Below are 21,298 nucleotides of genomic sequence, written 5' to 3'. Positions count from 1 at the left end.
GTCAGTATGGCAGGTAGTATTTCACAAAAATATTACACTATTGCTTCCGTAACACAAACATTAATGTGTTATTTTTAAGAGACATAAGTCTTAAACGGTTATTAAAGCTCGTTTAATTTTGCACAGCAATGGGAATCACTGACAAATGGTTATTAAAAATCACTTAGGGGGCTTCCCTGGTGGCTCAGTGGTTGGGAGTTCGCCTGCCGATGCAGGGGACATGGGTTCGTGCCCCGGTCCGGGAGGATCCCGCGTGCCGCGGGGCGGCTGGGCCCGTGAGCCGTGGCCGCTGAGCCTGGGCTTCCGGGGCCTGTGCTCCGCAACGGGAGGGGCCGCAGCGGTGAGAGGCCCGCGTACTGCAAAAAAAAAAAAAAAAAAAAAAAAAAAAAATCACTTAGGGCTTCCCTGGTGGTGCAGTGGTTGAGAGTCCGCCTGCTGATGCAGGGGATACGGGTTCGCGCCCCGGTCCGGGAAGATCCCACATTTCGCGGAGTGGCTGGGCCCGTGAGCCATGGCCGCTGAGTCTGTGCGTCCAGAGCCTGTGCTCCGCAACGGGAGAGGTCACAACAGTGAGAGGCCCGCATACAGCAAAAAAAAAAAAAAAAAATCACTTAATTTTGCAGAGCAAAGGGAACCATTGAAAAAACGAAACAAGAACCTACAGAATGGGAGAAAATATCTGCAAGTGATGTGACCAACAAGGGGTTAATATCCAAAATATACAAACATCTCATACAACTCAGTATCAAAGAAAACCAAACAACCCAAGCAAAAAATGGGCAGAAGACCTGAATAGACATTTTTCCAAAGAAGACATACAGATGGCCAACAGGCACACGAAAAGATGCTCAACATCACTAATTATTAAAGAAATGCAAATCAAAACCACAGTGAGGTAAGGTAACTCCTCACTGTCAGAATGATCAACAAAAAGTCTACAAACAACAAATGCTGGAGAGGGTAGAGAGAAAAGGGAACCCTGGCACACTGTTGGTGGGAATGTAAATTGGTGCAGCCACTATGGAAAACAGTATGGAGGGTCCTTAAAAAACTAAAAATAGAACCACCACATGATTCAGCAATTCCACTCCAGGGTATATCTCCAAAAGCACAGAAAACACTGATTCAAAAAGATACATGAAAAAATATATATATATATGCATCCAGTGTTCCTAGAAGCACTATTAACAATAGTCAACACTTGGAAGCAACCCAACTGCCCATCAACAGACAATATGATTAAGAAGATGTCAAACTCTCTCTCTCTCTCACACACACACACACACACAGGAATATTACTCAGCCATAAACTATGAAATACTGCCATTTGCAGCAACTTGATGGACCTAGATAATATTATGCTTAGTGAAATAAATCAGACAGAGAAAGACACACTATAATATCACTTACATATGGAATCGAAAAAACAATACAAATGAATGTATATGAAAAACAGAGGGCTTCCCTGGTGGCGCAGTGGTTGAGAGTCCGCCTGCCGATGCAGGGGACACGGGTTCATGCCCCGGTCTGGGAAGATCCCACATGCCGCGGAGAGGCTGAGCCTGTAAGCCATGGCCGCTGAGCCTGCGCGTCCGGAGCCTGTGCTCCGCAACGGGAGAGGCCACAACAGTGAGAGGCCCGCGTACCGCAAAAAAAAAAAAAAACAGAGACAGACTCACAGATATAGAAAACAAACTCATGGTTACCAAAGGGGAGAGGGAAGGGGGGAGGGAAAAATTAGAGGTATGGAATTAACAGATACAAAATACTATATATAAAATAGATAAGCAACAAGGAGTTACTGAGAGCAAAAAGCATTATAACCATTATCTTGTAACAACTCACAATGTAGTATAACGTGCAAAAATACTGAATCACTATGCTGTACACCTGAAACTAACACAATATTGTAAATCAACTACACTTTAATTAAAATATAATAGGCGCCTTCCCTGGGGGTGCAGTGGTTAAGAATCCGCTTGCCAATGCACGGGACACGGGTTCGAGCCCTGGTCCAGGAAGATCCCACATGCCACGGAGCAACTAAACCCGTGTGCCACAACTATTGAGCCTGAGGTCTAGAGCCCACAAGCCACAACTACTGAAGCCCATGCGCCTAGGGCCCGTGCTCCGCAACAAGAGAAGCCACCGCAATGAGAAGCCCGCGCACTGCAACGAAGAATAGCCCCTGCTCGCCACAACTAGAGAAAGCCTGCGTGCAGCAACGAAGACCCAACGCAGCCAGAAATTAAAAAATACAATAAGTAAAAAAAAAATCTTACAATTATTAAACCTGGTTGCCAGACATACAGGACTCATTAATATTTCTATTGTTTTCTACATGTTCAAATTATTCATAAGCAAAAAAGCAAACTCATTAATGTTTAGGAAAACTATATAAGTGTAAAATCCTGTAACAGAGAGAAAAATTAGTGTTCTTAGACCACCATAAGTAAAAGGAGTCCATCGTTTTCTCACACGAGTTCCTAAAATTATGTACAAAAATAAATAAATAAATAAAAAAAATAGGGAGTCCCCTGGTGGCCTAGCGGTTAGGACTCCGCACTTTCACTGCTGTGGCCCAGATTCAAACCCTGGTCAGGGAACTGAGATCCCACAAGCCACACGACGTGGCCAAAAAATAAATAAAAACATTTAAACAACATTTAAAATAAATTCCAAATGGAGGATGACTGCTAGTTGAGTAGAGGGTTTCTTTGGGGGTGATGAAAACGAAATTAGACAGTGGTAACGGATGTACAACTCTGTGAATATACTAAAAACTGCCAAACTGTACACTTAAAAGAGAGTGAATTTTATGGTGCGTGAATTGTATCTTAGTAAAGCTATTATTTAAAAATAAAATAAGCTCCTTAGCTTGGCACACAAGGCCCTTGTGATCTGTCATATGCCTCCCTCTATAGTCTCACCTTCCACCACTTTCGTGATTGCTTCCCCAAGCCTCAGTTATATCAAACTTCCTCAAAAATGTCACATCCTCTCTACCCACAGGATCTAAACATATGGATCCCTCAGCCTGGAGAGCTTCCCTTCATATGCCCTTCAAGACCTACCTAAGGATCACCTCGGGAAAGCCCTCCCATCCAATTTCAACCACCTCACCTCATCCCACCATGCCCCCAGGCTGTCAGAGCACAGGCATACTTTATCACACAGCACTCACGTACACCAGACGAGACATTTTATGACTACTGGATATAGTAAGTATTCAATAAATAAGTCTAATATGCAACTTCATTTTCTGTAATGTGGAAAAGCAAATTTACTAAACTTTAGCCAAAAAAGTTTTTTGGCTAAAGCCAAAAAAGTTTTCAAAAAGTTTTTTTTGGCTAAAGCAAAGATGACAAAAATCTTACAATTATAGGGACTTCCCTGGTGGCCCACTGGTTAAGAATCCGCCTACCAATGCAGGGGACACAGGTTCGAGCCCTGGTCCAGGAAGATCCCACATGCTGTGGAGCAACTAAGCCCGTGCGCCACAACTACTGAGCCCACGTGCCACAACTACTGAAGCCTGCGCGCCTAGAGCCTGTGCTCCGCAACAAGAGAAGCCACCGCAATGAGAAGCCCGTGCACCGCAACAAAGAGTAGCCCCCATTCGCTGCAGCTAGAGAAAGCCTGCACGTGGCAACGAAGACCCAACGCAGCCAGAAATTAAAAAATACAATAAGTAAAAAAAAAATCTTACAATTATTAAACCTGGTTGCCAGACATACAGGACTCATTAATATTTCTATTGTTTTCTACATGTTCAAATTATTCATAAGCAAAAAAGCAAACTCATTAATGTTTAGGAAAACTATATAAGTGTAAAATCCTGTAACAGAGAGAAAAATTAGTGTTCTTAGACCACCATAAGTAAAAGGAGTCCATCGTTTTCTCACACGAGTTCCTAAAAGTATGTACAAAAGTGCAATGTGTAAAAAAAAGCAAGACAATAGATGTGTCAGAGGGGAATTACGTTCCTGAAAAGCTAAAACTAAAAAACACCTAATTACATCTCATCTTACTTTTTCCAGGGCATAATTCCAATTTCATACATGTTCTTAAATTGGTTTTTTCCTTCACAATTAAACACAGTCCACCAATGAATGTGTCTAATTGAGGCAAAAGTTGCATGCTTATAGAATGCCTAATGATTATTAGCTTTGTCTTAACTGCATTAAAGTCTGCAGAACTTAAACTTCAAATCACTGGTATCAACACTTTCACTTTGCTACTGCTACTTGTTCTTAATAAGATAGAAAGTGTGGTTTCAAAACTTTTTTACAGCAATACAACTCTTACTTTAAAAATGATCTAGAAACTTAAAATGCAAAACTAAATAAAAGCTCAGCTACTCCAGCTTCTACCCCGCTTTAGCAGGGTGAGGGGCCTGCATGCCCACCCCCAACCTCTCTGCTCCACTAACAATACTGTACAAAAATGGCAATGCCATGGAAACTGACCCATTGCCAAGCAAGCAGAACACCAGCAAGGACTCAAAATGATAGTTCATCAGTTATATAAAACCCTAATTCAGTTTAGGAGGATCAATATATGGCATATGAAAGCGCCAGATGTTCAAAATCTAAAAGGCATCGAGCTGAAAATGACTAGGAAACAATAAAAATTCTGTAAGAAGTGCTTCAAAAGGAACACACACACACAAATACTTACTACATCTCAGCAAGATGGAAGTCTAAGACAGTCCAAGAATGAGATATTTCCTAAATTATACTTTTCAAAGAGAAAAGTATACTTTTCTCTGAAAAAGTATTCGTTCTTATTAGAACAAATACTTTTTAAATAATATATTTTATAAAGAATAGTGAACTCAAAAAAAAAAATCCTGCTTTGGAAAATTCTGGCTAGAATCATCAGATTTCAATGAGTAGGCAGACTAAGCACTCTATCATGAACACTGAAATGAACAGTGGCTATATGAAAACATAAAATTTGATATTCTGGTTTCTAAAAGCATTATTATTATTCTATTTACAGAATGCTTCCATGAACATAAAACCCAAACTTAAAAGTTTAAAAGCCACAACAAGCCAAAGCAATTTGCAGAAGAAACAACAAAGCTGAGGGTTTGAAATCAGGGAACATGATGTTGTTTGAAATCAGGGAACATGATGTTCCCTGATTTCAAACTACATTACAAAGCTACAGTAATCAAAAGAGTATGGTACTGGCCCCAAAACAGGGACACAGATAAATGGAACAGAATAGAGCGCCCAGAAATAAGCCTACATTTATACAATCAATTAATCCACAACAAAGGAGACAAGAATATGCAATAGGGAAAAGACAGCCTCTTCAATAAATGGTGTTGGAAAAATCATGCAGCTACATGCAAAAGAATCAAACTGGACCACTTTCTCACACCACATACAAAAATAAACTCAAAAATGGATTAAAGACTTAAATGTAAGACCTGAAACCATACAACTCCTAGAAAAAAACACAGGCAGTACACTCTGGTTGCCAGAAGGGATGGGGTGGGGGGTGGGTGAAATAGGTGACAGGGATTAACAGGTACAAACCTCCAGTCATAGGGATGTAATATACAGCATAAGGAATATGGTCAATAATATTGTAATAACTTTGTATGGGGAAAGATGGTTACTAGACTCATCCTGGTGATCATTTCATAATGCGTGCAAATATCAAATCATTATGTAGTATACCTGAAACTAACATAACATTGTACATTAACTATATTTCAATTAAAAAAAAAAAAAGCCCTAACAGCTTCAAGAAGAAACGAAATAGATTAGGGGTAAATGACAATATGTAAATGTGTACTAATGTTTTCTTTAAAAAAGGAAATATAACCAATTCCTCTACTTTTCTTTTTTAAAAAATCTAGACTTCTGCTTCCAGCCAAGGTGGGGTGACATGAACCAGATTTACCCTGTCATTATGAACAACTAAAAACGAACATACAAAGCAACAGTCTTCAAGACACTGGACACCAAGCAACAGAGTACAACGATCCCTGAGAGATAGGAAACGAACGAAGTAAATCCTACAACTGTCCCGGTTTATTGCCTGGAGAGAGTTTCCAACTGGCAGCACAGGGAGAGAGAACCCAGTGAAAGTCAGGCAATCTCCCCAAGTTTAGGAGGCAAACTTAGGCCAAGGAAGCCAGGGCAGCTAGAGTTTGTAGGGCAGGATACCAGAAAAGAGAGAGCTGCACAGAAAGAGAACTCCAGAGATCTCCTCTTTGTGTATTCAGCATAGTACTGATCAGCACATGCCTCTGAAGAAAATACTTGAGGTATCGAATAAAGAACTACTCAAAAGAATAAAAAGAATAATCCATGAGGCTCACACAGGGCCAAGAAGAGTGCCTATTCCCAACAGCCAGAGTGGAAAACCTCAGAATTAAAGGACTATTGGGTAGAGTAAGTACTCAGAAGGGTTTTGGCTCAGTAGTGGGAAATAATTAGCCCTAGACTAAATGCTGCTCTGATCCCACCTAACAAAGCTTAAAAGCAAGATCTGAAATGAACAAACCATGTCTAAGGAACTTAACCATGTTCCAGAACAAAGCGCAAGAATATTTATAGGAATATAAAGATACCCAGCATCCAAAGTAAAATTCATAATGTCTGGCATCCAAACAAAAATTACCAAACAAGCAAAGAAACAGGAAAAGACAACCCATAATGAGGAAGAAAATCAATCAGTTGACACCAACTCAGAAATGAGATGGATGGGAGAATTAGTAGACCAGGGCATTAAAACAATTACAACTGTACTGCAAAGTGTTTGAGAAGTTTGAGGCAAGGCTGAGTATGCTCAGGAGACCTGAGATACATTTAAAAAGCCCAAATCACACCTGAAACTATCACAACACTGTTAGTCAATTATACTTCAATAAAAAAATGAAAAAATTTTTAAAAGACCCAAATCAAACTTCTAGATATGAAACCTGGAAGATGAAAAAAATACATGTATTAACAGCACATTAGATGCTACAAAAGAAAGACTGGCAAACTTAAAGATATAGCAATAGAAAGCATTCAAAATGAAAGAGAGGGGCTTCCCTGGCGGTGCAGTGGTTAAGAATCTGCCTGCCAGCGGGCAACATGGGTTTGAGCCCTGGCCTGGGAAGATCCCACATGCTGCGGAGTAACTAAGCCCACGCGCCACAACTACTGAAGCCCGCACACCTAGAGCCTGTGCTCCGCAACAAGAGAAGCCACCACAATGAGAAGCCTGCACACTGCAGTGAAGAGCAGCCCCAGCTCGCTGCAACTAGAGAAAAGCCCGTGCGCAGCAACAAAGACCCTACGCAACCAAAAATAAATAAAATAAACAAATTTATTTTACAAAAAGAAAGAAAAAGACTGAACAGAGCATCAGTAAGCAGTGGGACTTCAAACAGCCTAATATATGCACACCTGTGTAAGTGTAAATATGTATAGTTTATGTCAATTAAACCTCAATAAAGCTGTTTTAAAAACCTAACCTTTTCAGGGCTTCCCTGGTGGCAAAGTAGCTAAGAATCCACCTGCCAATGCAGGGGACACAGGTTCAAGCCCTGGTCCGGAAGGATCCCACATGCCGCAGAGCAACTAAGCCCATGCTCCACAACTGCTGAGCCTGCACTATAGAGCCCAAGAGCCACAACTACTGAGCCCTCGTGCCACAACTACTGAAGCCCACACGCCGCAACTACTGAGCCTACATGCCGCAACTACTGAAGCCTGCGTGCCTAGAGCCCTTGCTCCGCAACAAGAGAAGCCACCACAATGAGAAGCCCGCGTACCGCAATGAAGAGTAGCCCCTGCTCACCACGACGAAAGAAAGCCCGTGCAGCAAGAAGACCCAACGCAGCCATAAATAAATAAATGAAAATAAAGATCCCTTTAAAAAAAAAAAAAAAAGGCTGAGCCTTCATATTGTTGATTTTTTAAGTCCTACATTTATCTTCAATATAGCCTTATATCTTAATCATCTTTTTGGTTTAATTAGGTACTAAATAACCACCTCAAAAAACAAACCTCTCCAAGCTTTCAATTTCTACTTGCTTTCTCAAGAAGCCTGTTTTGAATACCTTAATGGCAATATTTTAACAAATACTCCACTAGAGGAATTCAGTACACAGCCATCATAATATTTATCGGCTGTTCCAATAGCACATTTCATCATGCACCTTGATTAAAGGGGCAAAACTACTGAACTAATTATAAAAAACAAAGCTTTCATCAGAACCTCTAGATCAGTGCTGTCCAACAGCACTTTCTGGGATAATGGAAATGTCCTACTCGGCGCCGTCCAATACAGCAGCCAATAGCTACATACTTGAAATGTAGCTAGTGTGACAGAACTGAATTTTTAATTTTATTTGATTTTAATAAATTTAAATTTAAATAATTATAGATCGGGGCTTCCCTGGTGGCGCAGTGGTTGCGAGTCCGCCTGCCGATGCAGGGGACGCGGGTTCGTGCCCCGGTCTGGGAAGATCCCACATGCCGCGAACGGCTGGGCCCGTGAGCCATGGCCGCTGAGCCTGCACGTCAGGAGCCTGTGCTTCGCAACGGGAGAGGCCACAACAGTGAGAGGCCCGCGTACCACAAAAAAAAAAAAAAAAATTATAGACCACTAGTGGCTATATTATTGGACAGCACAGCTCAAGACAATTTAAAAGAAAATCTAGATTGAAATTCTTAAGAAAGATTAGCATTTTCAAAATAATTTTTTAACATTTACAGCTTATATAATTTTTAAATTAATAAACATCATAAAATCATAAACACAGAAAAACTCCTATTTTTAAGGCTTGGCTCAAAGGACCACTTCACCTAAAACTTCTTCCTGGTTTCTTCAATGCCCCTCCTCCACCCCAGGGTCAGGTGACCCCGCCACACCATGCCTCACAGCACCCTCTGTGTGCTGTCATGAGTGATGGGGTGGGGTGGGGGGAAGGGGAAGTAGACGCTTAAGGGAGATGAGGTTTTCTCTTGGGATGATGAAAACACTTTGGAACTAGATGGTGTGGGTGGTGGGTGCACACAATGTAAATGTACTAAATGCCACTGAATTCTTCACATTAAAATGGTTAATTTTATGTCATATGAATTCACCTTGATAAAAATAAATTTTTAAGAATGCATCTAAGATGTGTATCTCTAATTCATACAAATTCATTACTAAAAAGGCACAGAAAACAGGGAAAACCAGCTTTTAAATGCAACTTTAAAGCTCATTTTTTCCCTTGGGTTTCCATTTTTTAACTAAACTTGGTGCTTAATTATCAACTGTCCATTACAAAATGCCTATTCAAGGTAAGTCAGTCAGTGCACACAAATGTTATTAAATGCAGAACCACATTCAGCTACATCAAATGAGAAGAGAAACCTTTAGATATTTAAACCAAATTGGTGGCTCAAAAAACTAAGAAAGCAGAAGCACATGACACCACCAAGACTTTATGGAACCGAGTAAGACCAGACTAGCCAAGTACTTACCCTACTCTTCTTACCATCCTGATCGCCCTATATCCACACTAAGTCTGAAAGCAGAACTAGCCCAAGCCCAGAAGCTTCTATGTCAGTAAAGCAGGATCTGCAATCTTCCGTAAGAGTATGTATGTGTGTAAAACAGCACAGTTTAAGTGAACAGAATGTTTAACCAACGCCCAAAATTTTAATTAACCTTTTCAGGCATAAATAGGGCCATCAGGTAGTATTTCTTAGTCACTAGATGAAACTACTGAAAAGGATAACCATGGCCAAACTTGAGGAGCAGAGACTCACCCAAGTGCCCTCGGTAAATGTACAAGGCAAACCTTGGGGCTCTGGGCAGACAAAAACTAGTCCTTAGTTAACTTACACTATGATCAAATCAAACATGGCAAACTTCACAAACAGAATAAAGCTTACAATTTTCTTTAAGTATACTCTGGTCTTTGAAAAATAGAATACAATTCACTAATATATACTTTGGGGATTTTGGGGGAGGCGGGGCAGGGTTAGTTTGGTTTTTGTTTTTTTGATGGGGGAGGAAGGATGGGAATAATATGCAAGGGAGGAAAATTAGTTGTTGAACAACACAAACCAGATAGCTGTATGGGTGAAACCAAGGGTTTTTTTTAAAATGCTCTCTTAGATATTTTAATTTGTGTATCTTTTCACACTTTATTAAGACCTGGTTCTTAAATTCATTCCACAGCTCAAGTTCAGTGCGAATCTGCAGAAAAACATATGGGGGGGATAGATATTTAAAAGTTATACTCAACTGTTAAACTAAAGGGTAACCAAAATAACAGGGTCCATTGTAACCTTATGTCATCCAATCGCAAGAAATCGCTCCCCTCAAAAAAAACAATTGTATTTTACACTCTGAAAATGACTATTTTGACATACATGGAGTAAAGCAATTCATTCCAATTTGCCCCAGTCAACCAAGCCAGATACCTCCCATTTCATTTGTGTTTTCACTTCCAGAAAGAGGGGGAATGTAATTGGACATGAAGCAGGCTCTGGCAACCCTAAACATAAAACTCCACAATACCTGGGACCACATGGAAATGACTAAGCAATTGATCCAATAAAGTATTGCTCCTAAGTGTTTTTTCTTAAAGAGGATTTCTGGCTGGCTCTCCCTGAAATACACTAGATAGAAATCTGACAGCAACTTACACTTAATGTGATCTTGGTGTTTTTCCTTTCTTAGTGACATATAAAATAATGGTGCTTCCGACAACAGCTGGCATCTTAGAATGGGTTACCTTGGGCAAGTTACTAGGTTGAACCATAACAATCAGCCTCTCCATGCCTCTGTTTCCTCAGATGGAAAATGGTGATAACAACTTTACCTGATATGACTGTTTTGATCGTTGTGTTAAATCATTAATAGGTATAAAGTGTTCAAACCAGTCTGGCACACAGCCAGCACTACACTAACCTGGCACTGACAAATCATTCCTTCAAGGGTCTTCTATTAGCTGCACCTCCCCATGCACACACTCACCCACTCGCTTATCATCAGTGACAAACCCATAAGACAGCTGAATTTGGTTTTAGTCCACAGCACGTTAACCTGTTATAGGAAACTAACTGACCATCGTGGAAACTAAAGCTGTAACTTTAACCTCTAACTGGTATGCTGTTATAACTAGATGCTGGGCAGAAATTAAATCAGAGCTTTTCAAGTCATCTGGTACTGAAATTTAGGTCAATCGGTTAATAATTAGTACACCAAATGAACTGAATAAAGCTGAAACATAGCAAAGATGTGTCAATTCTCAGTGACATTCATCTTAAACCAGGAGTCCTAGTGACAATTATTATAGGAGCTATGTACCAAGTCCAGTCTCTGAGCAGAAACATATCCAACCAGGGATATATTTTTATTCCTTCCTGAAAAGAAACGCAATCAACCCCCATACTAGAGAGAAAACAAAAAACTCTACATATGTAACCCTAATAAAGGATCAGTATCCAAATATATAAAGAACTCCCACAAATCAGTAAGAAAAAGAACACCCTACAGAAAAAGAGCAAAAGGTATATTCACAGAAGGAAACCAAGCAGCCAAAAAAAACATATAATAAAAGCACACTTAACCTCACCAGTAATTTAGAAAAATGCCAACATAAACCACAAAAAGTACTACAAAAAGTTAATAAACCTAACACCTTAGTGAAAATTGGGTGAAGGAAAGGAATTTTCTGTGCCTGTTAGTGGCAATGTACTTGTTTGGAAAACACCAAAGCAAATGAATATGCACAAATAATTCCATTTACAAAAAGACTTTGACAAGAACAAAACATATTGCTTTTCACACATAAGTACGTACTGAAGTACAAAAACACACATGGGCATTCTGCCGGCCTTGAGAGCGTGCCACTCAGATCTCCCTTCAAGAGAGAAAGAGCTGAGAGAAGTGTAATTAGCTGACAGCCCCAGCTGCCCAGCACCTTTGGGGTCCACTGCAGCATTCATACCAACGCCAGGCCAATGACTGAACACAGCCGGCATTCTAGGGCAGGCCCTTTCCTGCCTAATGCACTCTAACAATCTGTGCTCTGGCTGCACTGCAATCTTAGGCTCCCGGGTCCAATAATCAATCATCCTTCTTTCTGTTTTCCTTCACAGGTGTCACACCTGCACCCATTCTGAAGGCTTTGCCACCTAACCTTCTTCCTCTCCTCTCTATCTTCACAGGCATTTACCCCTGTGACACTCTTGCACGGCTAATTCTATCTTGGCATCTGCTTCATAGAGGATGCAAACTACCACAGGGATAACAAAAATCAACTTCCAATTAGTGAAGGCAGGAGTGGAAGAATTAGCCTCTACCTGCACCTGACGCAAATATGCCCTAATATCAACAGTGTTTAATCACAGTGGTGGGCATGTAACTGTAGATATTCTTTTTCATTTGAATGGGTTTTTAAAATAACTCTATCTTTACAATGCTATCCTACCTTATGATAATTTGCAAAGACATTCCAACATCTAACCACTATCTAATCACTTCAATTTTAGAAATTTAACTCTTACTCCTGGTTCTAAAATCATGCACCCTTATTACCGTTCCCAATTATTGTATGCAGTAACAATGCTCTAAAACATTAAGAGTTTTAAGTTTGGCTTCATTGGCCTCAAGTCTACCTGGAGATACGTTTAATGACTGAAAGACAAATACAAGTCACTTTGTCTCCGCAGGCCTTACTTTCCTCATCTAGAACACAGGAAGGCTGGACTGGGCGGACACTACAATTTTCTCTCTCATTACTCCAAGGAAGGGAAAATCCAGAAATTTCAAAGAACTATGTCTACTGTGCGATTTTTACTAAGATCATCATCTTTAAAGAATTTGACTAATTTGAAAAAAAATAGTTTTAGGGTTTACTGTCAACATTTCATTTAAATGACATTTTAATGTTATTTTAAAATGTCTCAAACATTTTAGCAAAACACCTTTTGTCACCTTAAACCATTCTATTTTTTAAATACTTTTTTTAAAAATCAACAACAGAAAACATAAAGCTCAACCAGAAGACAGATATATGTACTAGAAGAATTTCCATAACACAAAACAGAAGGAATTGTTAAATTACAATTATTACCCCTTATCATTTCTAGGGTCACAAATATTTTCCATAATTGCTATTTAAAGCTGTAGGAATTAACTCACTCCAAATCACTGAATCAGCATTCAATCCCCAATTCCTACCTTATTCAAACTTTTACTGTGCTGCTACAGAGACTCCCTCCACAAAAGGGATTTCCAGTTCTGTTTTAAATATAAAAACCAATACAAGCCTTATTTCTTACTTTTACATTATGCATGGAACCTCTAAAGAAAGGCTCAGAAGAAAGTGAGAGCTAAATTACAAATTAATTACAACAATCTATATAGCAGAGAGTAAAATATAAAAAGTAAAATAGACTAGGGGAGAATACAGTAACTTGGATAGACTCTAATGTTTCATCTCCAAAGACTAAGAAGTTAGTTGCAACTAAATTGCCCCACAGAACTTTATAACACCAAGGAAAATAGCTTTTTAAGAGTAAGCCTAAATTTCTTCAGTACCAAGGACTTTCAACACTGCTTTTAAAACAACTCTGCTCTGATCAGCCTCAACCAGCTAACCTTTGAATCACACTCATCACCCACAGAAGGGAACATTGTGGCAGAAGAACCTCACCTCGAAAACATTAACTCTCAAAGACAAGAACTTGAAAGTTTAGAGCAAAAACTCCCTAACTCAGAACACAGTTAATGTGTACTTCACTTTGGCCCAGGGATGGATTCAAGGTCTCTTTTGTACTATCCAGAAACTTGATCTGAACAGGTTTACCTATCCTCTCTGGATCTCAGTGTACTTTTCTGCTATATAAAAGTATTGGACTAGTTCTCCCTCTTCCAGGAAAGAATAGTTACCTAAATTGCAGCAGGTAACTTAAAAGTAATCTTCTTCAACTATCACAGTGCATGATTCACATTCAAATCTACAGCTTCATTATAATTCAGTCTTACCTCTGCAGTAAAGCAGGCAACGCGGGGACCACTGCTTGGCAACTGAAGTCCCACAAACGATAATTAGAATAAGATAGCAGACAATGTTTACTTAACACTCACTGTGCCAAGCACTGCGCTGGACATTTTACATGTATTAGCTCAGTTAATTTCTTCTCTTGAGGAAGAAGTTCCACTACCTCTACTTCACAGATGAAAGCAAAAATAAAGTTGCAACTTTATTTTTGTTGCCCAGGGGCAACACACAGTTGTCAAGAGGCACTGCCAAGATCTGAACTTGGGTTTGACGATTCTCATAGCCCAAGCTCTCACAGTCTACTCTATACTGCTTCTGAAAGAAGCCGGAAATTAAAAAGATGACTATAACTGACACAATCACAGGCCACAAGTGAGGGAAAGATCCCTGATTCATAATGGAGGGAACTGAGGCTCCAGAGATAAAATGACCAGCTCGACCTTAAACCACCTTCTTAACCACAGAGACAGGGCATTCAGCCTCCCGACAACCAGTTTTAAGTGTCTCCTACTTCACTACATCATGAAGGTGATCACTCACAGGGTTTATCATTACCCTGACCTCTCATTTGGGTGAACACTACCTCAAAGTACATCTACATCACAAAGCATTCACTGTAACTTATGAATTTTGGGGTATCTTTAAAATTGATTTTTACAATGAAACTAAAGTATAGCAAATAATATGTTCAAAGAGGTACATAGAACCACCAGTAAGAAGAAATGAAAAGCAGGTCAAGACACCCTGTTCAGAAAAATTATTCCACGTTAAAGCATAACACATTTTATTAATACAAGTCAACTCTGAAGTGACAGCTGAGCCAATGACAACCACAAATTTTCTAATCTGATTAAATATACTGGATTCAATGTTCCAAATACAGGGTGCATGTTTAAAGGGCTATTACCTCAAAAATATTTACCATTAACATTTCCTCTTCTGTAAGAGTCTTAGTTTTACTATTAGTGAACTGTGATACTGAAAACCAGCACAGACAGAAGTTGACAGTAATAACACATGCTGGGACTTCCCTGGAGGCACAGTGGTTAAGAATCCGCCTGCCAATGCAGGGGACGCAGGTTCAAGCCCTGGTCCAGGAAGATCTCACATGCCACGGGGCAACTAAGCCTGTGTGCCACAACTACTGAGCCTGCATGCTGCAACTACTGAAGCCCGTGCGCTTAGATGTAGCCTGTGCTCCGCAACGAGAAGCCACCACAATGAGTAGCCCCACTCACAACTAAAGAAAGTCTGCATGCAGCAACGAAGACCCAACACAGCCAAAAATAAATAAATTTTTTAAAAAATAAAAAATAAATAAAAGAAACCAAAGACGACTCAGCATACACTACGGCACTGAGTATGGAAAGACGGTCTGGACCCCACATGAGAACAAAGACTAAGGTAAAGATATGGAACTGCATTCTGGTCTTGTTTTTAAATCTAACTGATAAAACTTGTTCCATCATTATAAACACAGATGTTATTTTAACTACCAAGTTCTGATCCAGTGATCCAGTTTAGGTCTTCGTTAGATAATAAGAACTGAATCAGCATTTTAGGATGGCAGTGCTCTATCCACTTCACTCACTACTTGTGAGGGATGACAAATCTTCTTTGGGCTATACAGGGAGTATCAGGTGGATCTAGTTTCAACCATTCGCTTTTAAAGCTAAATAGGGTCAAGTTGAGATACTGTGGGTAAATAAAATCTGACCTTAAAAAAAATTAAAATCAACTTCTTCCACTCATACATCTTTACAGAGATAGTTTTTTAAAAAATCAGTTTCCTGATGAGTTTCACACTTACCGGTCTGTTCAAATTTGTAAAAATAAATAAATAAATAAACAAATATTCAAAACTCAGGCAGGGAAAAAAAAAACTAACAATCACAATCTCAATTCCATATTATTCCTAACTTGTACTCATGGAAGGAAACTGTCTTAAGTCTAAAGACCTAAAAAAAATTTTTTGGCAATAAACAAAATTGTTGTATCATTTCTATTCCAAAATGGAAGTCTCCCCGTTCCTTAGATTTTTTTTTAAATCAATTAATTAATTAATTATATTTTGGGCTGCGTTGGGTCTTCGTTGCAGTGCACCGGCTTCTCATTGCAGTGGCTTCTCTTGTTGCAGAGCACGGGCTCTAGGCGCGAGGGCTTCAGTAGTTGTGGCTCACAGGCTCTAGAGCACAGGCTCAGTAGTTGCGGTGCACGGGCTTAGCTGCTCCACAGCATGTGGGATCTTCCCGGACCAGGGCTTGAACCCATGTCCCCTGCATTGGCAGGCGGATTCTTAACCACTGCGCCACCAGGGAAGCCCCGTCCCTTAGGTTTTTTTTTTTTTTTTTCTTAGATTTTAAGTTAAATGAGAACACACCTAAAAAAATAAATCAGTAGGAAACAGTAAAGTCCTACAATTTCCAGCCATACCTAGGAATTCATCCCACTGCTCAGATTGGCAAAACAGGGTTTCAAATTATTTCATACCAGTTGGATTCCTTTCCAGATTAAAACAAACACAAAATACGAAATGTTAATGCCAAGACCCAATCAACTGGCAGCAAGACCATGCAGCAAAACATTTACAGTGTTTTACTTTTTAGAATGGCTGGTCTCTAGCAAATTTATGCTTGCATCTATTCCATCGAAACTGCAAGGACAGCTCAAAATATGATCCTATTACATGTGCTGTTTCAAAGAGAACAACTCCAAAGAAATCAGGCTCATTCCTAACAATGCTGAGCTAGACATCAATATTTAGAAGAATGTCAGAATTCTAATTCTTGCTGTTGCCATCAAATATGCCCTTTTCTTTAGTCACATCCAACATATTTAAATAAAGCTTTCAAAACGAATATAAACAAAATATACCAAAAAACTGACCAACTTACTAAAACTAAAATATACAAGTTGATTTTTTTAAATATGTGGGGGAAACTTGGTGACAAGCTTTGCTTTATGTTCTGTGTATTAAAACAAAGATGGACTTGACCTACAAAATGAAGATAGGGTCAACTGTAACCAAAAAACAGTATGCTTCCCCTGGTGGCCAACCATGGAATGGAGAAGGCATGCACAGAAGAGAAAAAGCCTTGTCTCGGAGTTCCATCCTGTCACTCTTATAAATGAGAAGTGACTACCAAAAAAGGAAGACGCGGGGGAAGGGGAAACTATCAAAAAGACTAACATAAGTTAAAAGGAATACAAACCTGGGCGGTAGACTACATATACTTTAAGAGATTTAAATCATCAACAGACTAAAATGTAGAAGGCAAATACGGGAAAGGTCATTTATTTCCAGAATGCCCAAGAGCTCACTCAGGGATCCCTATGTATTTTCACTTCCAACACCCAGAGTTTCATACCTAAATAACAGCTTAAGAGCAATCGCCTTTTTCAAGGGCTAGATCCTTGCAATTTTCTGCAGTCTTGTTTCCAAGGAAAAGCATCTATGCATTTATCTTCTCAAACTCGTGGTATAACCTACATAGAGAACCTTCAGTTCTAAAGCCCTCCAACCAGGAGGACTGTTAACTCCAGTTCCACAAGGTTCTCTTTTGAGTTTTATTTCTGAAAGAAAACCCACGTCCTTTCAAACATCTTCCATGCCAACAATCTTTTAAAGATAATCTTATACGGAGACAGGCTAGAATCTCACTGACGAATTCCTTTGTCTGATTGGATTTTTCTGGTACTTTAAATCTGCTTCCACACAGAAGAGCAGCAAGAGTAGCAAATGTTCCAAGCTAGGGGGTAGGGATTTCTTGGAGGCGGACATCATTTGTTAGGCTAAAGCTTCTGAAGGTTCTAATCTTTCACAACCCGTTCCTTAAAAAAAAAAAAAAAAAAAAAAGCGGGGGCGGGGGGGGAATACACACACATTTACAAATAGGTCCTAAAATCAAACTGCCACCAGCCAGTCTCTCTTCCCCGGGCAGGCGCCCTCTGGGAAGCACACTTCTTTTATTAACTGGTTTTGGGAGATCTCAAGACGGGAGGGGAGTCGGGGCCAGGCAGGAGTCCAGGGGCGGGCAGGACGAGGAAAGGGCATGCGGGGCAACCCTCCGCAGGGGAGAAATGGGTCCGAGAACGTCCCAAGCCCAGGCGCTCGCAGGACACTAACTCTCCGGCGCGGCCGCCCCTGCCCGGCCCCGGCGCGGCTCGTGCCGACCCGGGGACGCCGGAGCCCCCGGGCCAGGTGGCCAGGTGTGGCTGCGCGCCGCCGCCTCCAATCCGACCCGCCGCGGCGACCGGGGCCTCCCCAGGGGCAGGCACGCCAGCAGGACACCCTTGCGCGGATGTCTCCCCGCGGACAGCAGGACCCACACAGGCAAAAAGAAAGTTGTCCGAGGCCGTCCGCCCCCTCGGGTCGCCGGCCGGCCGGGCTGGGGCGCTACTCACCGGGGTCGAAGTCGGGCACCACCGCCTGGTACTGGGGTCCGACCCGCATGCCGCCGCCACCTGCGGGGAAGCAGAGAGGAGGTCAGCGGGCGGGCGGGCGAGCGGGCGGGGGCGGCGCGGGCGGCTGCCACTTACCGTGTTCCTCGTCGCTGGACGAGCCCGAGCTGCCTTCCTCCCAGGAGTTGCTGCTGCTGTTGCCATTGGGCGCCGCCGCCGCCAAACTTTTATTCTGCCCATTATTGGGGGCGGCGGCGGCCGAGGCGGAGGCGCCGGTGGCCGAGGAGGCGGCGGCGGCCGAGGAGGCGGCGGCGGAGGCGGAGGCGGCCGAGGCGGCGGCGGCCGAGGCGGCCGCGTTGGCCGCGTTGTTCCTCCCTCTCCGCTTCCCTGAGACCTCGGGGCCCTTCTCCACCATGGCCGGCATCGGCGGGGGCCCGGACCGGGCGAAAGTGGCGGGGACCCGCGGCTCCTGAGGAGGGGGCGCCGGGCCGGGGGAGGGAGTGAGAGCGGGCGCGGAGGCGGGCGGGCGCGGCCGGAGCTCGCGGGCGCGAGTTGGGGCTGGGGCGGCCCTAGCGGGCGGAGAGCGGAGCCGCTTCAAGCCCCCAGCGCCGAGCCGAGCGCAACTTTCGCTCTCATCGCCGCCCGCACTTCACTGGCACTAACTACTCCAGGAGCAGCGAGCGGGAGGGGAGGGGGGCGGGGCCTGGGCGAGCGGGGGAAGCCGCGCGCAGCCCAACCCGGCGCGGGGTGGCTCCGCCCTCGGCGTGCTCCCATTGGCTCTTGTGGGATTTGGACGGCGAGCGGCAGCCAGATTGGCTCCGCGTACCAGTCTGTCCAAGGGGCCGGGGCGGGAGAGCGGGGAGGGGGAGGCTCCGGGCTTCCGTTGGTCAGGTTCGGTTGACGCGTATCGCCCGCTGTACGTGGTTTGAGGTTTGCAATCTCTCTACGCCCCATGATCCATCTCTCTAGGCAATAGCGAGGAGTTAGCTGTCCTCCCCGCCCCCTCCTTCTGCCGGTCCCCCCCTTCACCTGAGCGCGCCCCCCGCGGCCTCTGCCCCCACGTTCCCCGAAGGGCTCCACTGAGGATCCCATCGGTTTCAAAAAGTAAAATATACGCGACACGAGAACAGAAATTGAATGCAAGGTTGGGACTACTTTCCCCCTCGCGCGGAGGATTACATCTCACAGTTTGAATGGGTTCTATACAAAGAGGGGAAACTAATTGGAAGAAACTAATTGCGCCCCCACCTTTCCCAAGGGATTTGGGGGTTACTCAGCGCCGAGGGAAGCCTGGTGCAGGGGACAGGCTTCCCAGGTGACAGTCACCCCCGGAGCAGAAGAAAGCAGTGTAGGAGCTCAGGGGGTTTAGTGGCGCTTTCTGCTAATTTGGTGGGGGGAGGTTGGAAATCGCCGCGATTGCCCGAGTTTCGGGGCGCGCCGCGCCTGCGAGGCCAGAGGAGAGGGTCCTCTGCCCCTGCCCGGTAGCAGAGTCGGGGCGCGGGGTCCCTGCCGTCCCGGATGGCCGTTTGGAGAGCTGTGAAGGAGCCGAATTGTCACAGGGGGAGGGGAACACTTAAAAATGGGGTGGGGGACTTACAGAAATGGGCTGGGGTCCGGGAAGGGTAAAGAGGAAGAAGCTATTTTCATCCCAAGCCTTTGGTAGGGGAGGAGGGTCAACTTCCTCCGAGGCAAGAGCTACTTTTCCGGATCTGCTGCCTGCCCTGCCTCCCCCACTCCACCCCTTGCCCCAGAGAGTGACCACCGGCCGACGCGGGGCTGCTTTTATAGCTGGGGGTGGGGGTGGGAGATGGGAGAGTGTGTGACTCCCCTGGAGGTCTGTATCTGCTCCACCCCCACCGATCCCCCCAAACAACACGCTCTTCGTACATAATCAGGAATAATCAGGAGGCGAGAGAAGGTCTATAAATGAAAAAATATATATATATGTATTTTTTTAATGCAGCGGATGGCTATTTTTCTTTTAAGTTACTTCAAACCTGAGCTTAATATGGGGACAGTTTACACCAGCTCTGGTTATAAATAGCTACAGGGAGAAATCTGAAGTTTTATGGTTTTAAAGCCTGAATAAATAAGCAGGATGTTCTCCACGTTTTTTGCAGCATGAGCCATCATTATTACTTCAGTGAAGTGACCATGTTCAATTCTGCCTGAATGAACTGTAAGAAAAAGCGCTGGGAGACCTCCCCATGGAGGAGAACTGCCCCCGCCAAGTTCAGGGTCGCAGCTCCTGGATTCCCCTTAAAAGGACACTCATCTCCTAGGAGAGCCCAAGTAGCGCAGGTGTGTGCCCCGGGATACTCCCCAACAGCTGGCCTGGGTAGGATGCAGACAGCAAAGCCAAGGGTTAGGAACCAGAGGCGGCATTCCCCGGGCTGAACCACCTGGCCGAGGGCTGTGACTCATCTAGAGGTGAGCACTGTGTGAGGAATGAGGTTAAGAGCCCTCTGCCCTGCTCGCTTAGTGTCTATGAAGTTATACCACAAGACTCTGGATAGATTAGCCTACAAGGGCACAAAGGTGATATTGAGTCATTTATTAGAGCAGCAGGAATGGCACAGCACATGGGGTCACCAGCACCACCTACCAAACCCCAAGGTTGGAGCTACTTCCTGGCTGGGTTATAACAATGGGTGCATCACTGGACCTTGCAGCCATTCAATTTTTCAACAAATATTAACACCTAACATGTGCCAGACCCCGTTCTATTTTGACGCCAAAGCCACACAGATACTGGCCTTGACCCTGTCAGCTTCCTTGTCTGTAAAACACAGGTAATAGTAACTACCTCCTGGCCTGGTGGAGTTTTTACAGATTCCATCTCTCCAGCCCCCTTCTTCCACCATAGGGAACCCC

General features: G+C 43.2%; 1 protein-coding gene across 1 annotated transcript in view; it reads right to left on the bottom strand.

Moving 5' to 3' along the window:
- RCOR1 (REST corepressor 1) overlaps positions 1–19,061 on the bottom strand; it is a 118,598-nt gene extending 99,537 nt beyond the window's left edge. Inside the window, exons 1-2 of the mRNA XM_030883315.3 lie at positions 18,563–19,061; positions 18,428–18,487 (exon numbers count right to left, since the gene is read on the bottom strand). Coding sequence (XP_030739175.1) covers positions 18,428–18,487; positions 18,563–18,848 — 346 coding nt within the window. The 5' untranslated portion in view covers positions 18,849–19,061. The remainder of the gene's footprint in view (positions 1–18,427; positions 18,488–18,562) is intronic.
- Between the last annotated feature and the right edge of the window lie 2,237 nt (positions 19,062–21,298).

This window comes from Globicephala melas, chromosome 2, assembly GCF_963455315.2.
Source record: "Globicephala melas chromosome 2, mGloMel1.2, whole genome shotgun sequence".
Classification (NCBI taxonomy): Eukaryota; Metazoa; Chordata; class Mammalia; order Artiodactyla; family Delphinidae; genus Globicephala; species Globicephala melas.
The sequence above is the reverse complement of the archived record's forward strand: the minus strand, read 5'-3'. Positions and strand labels throughout refer to the sequence as shown.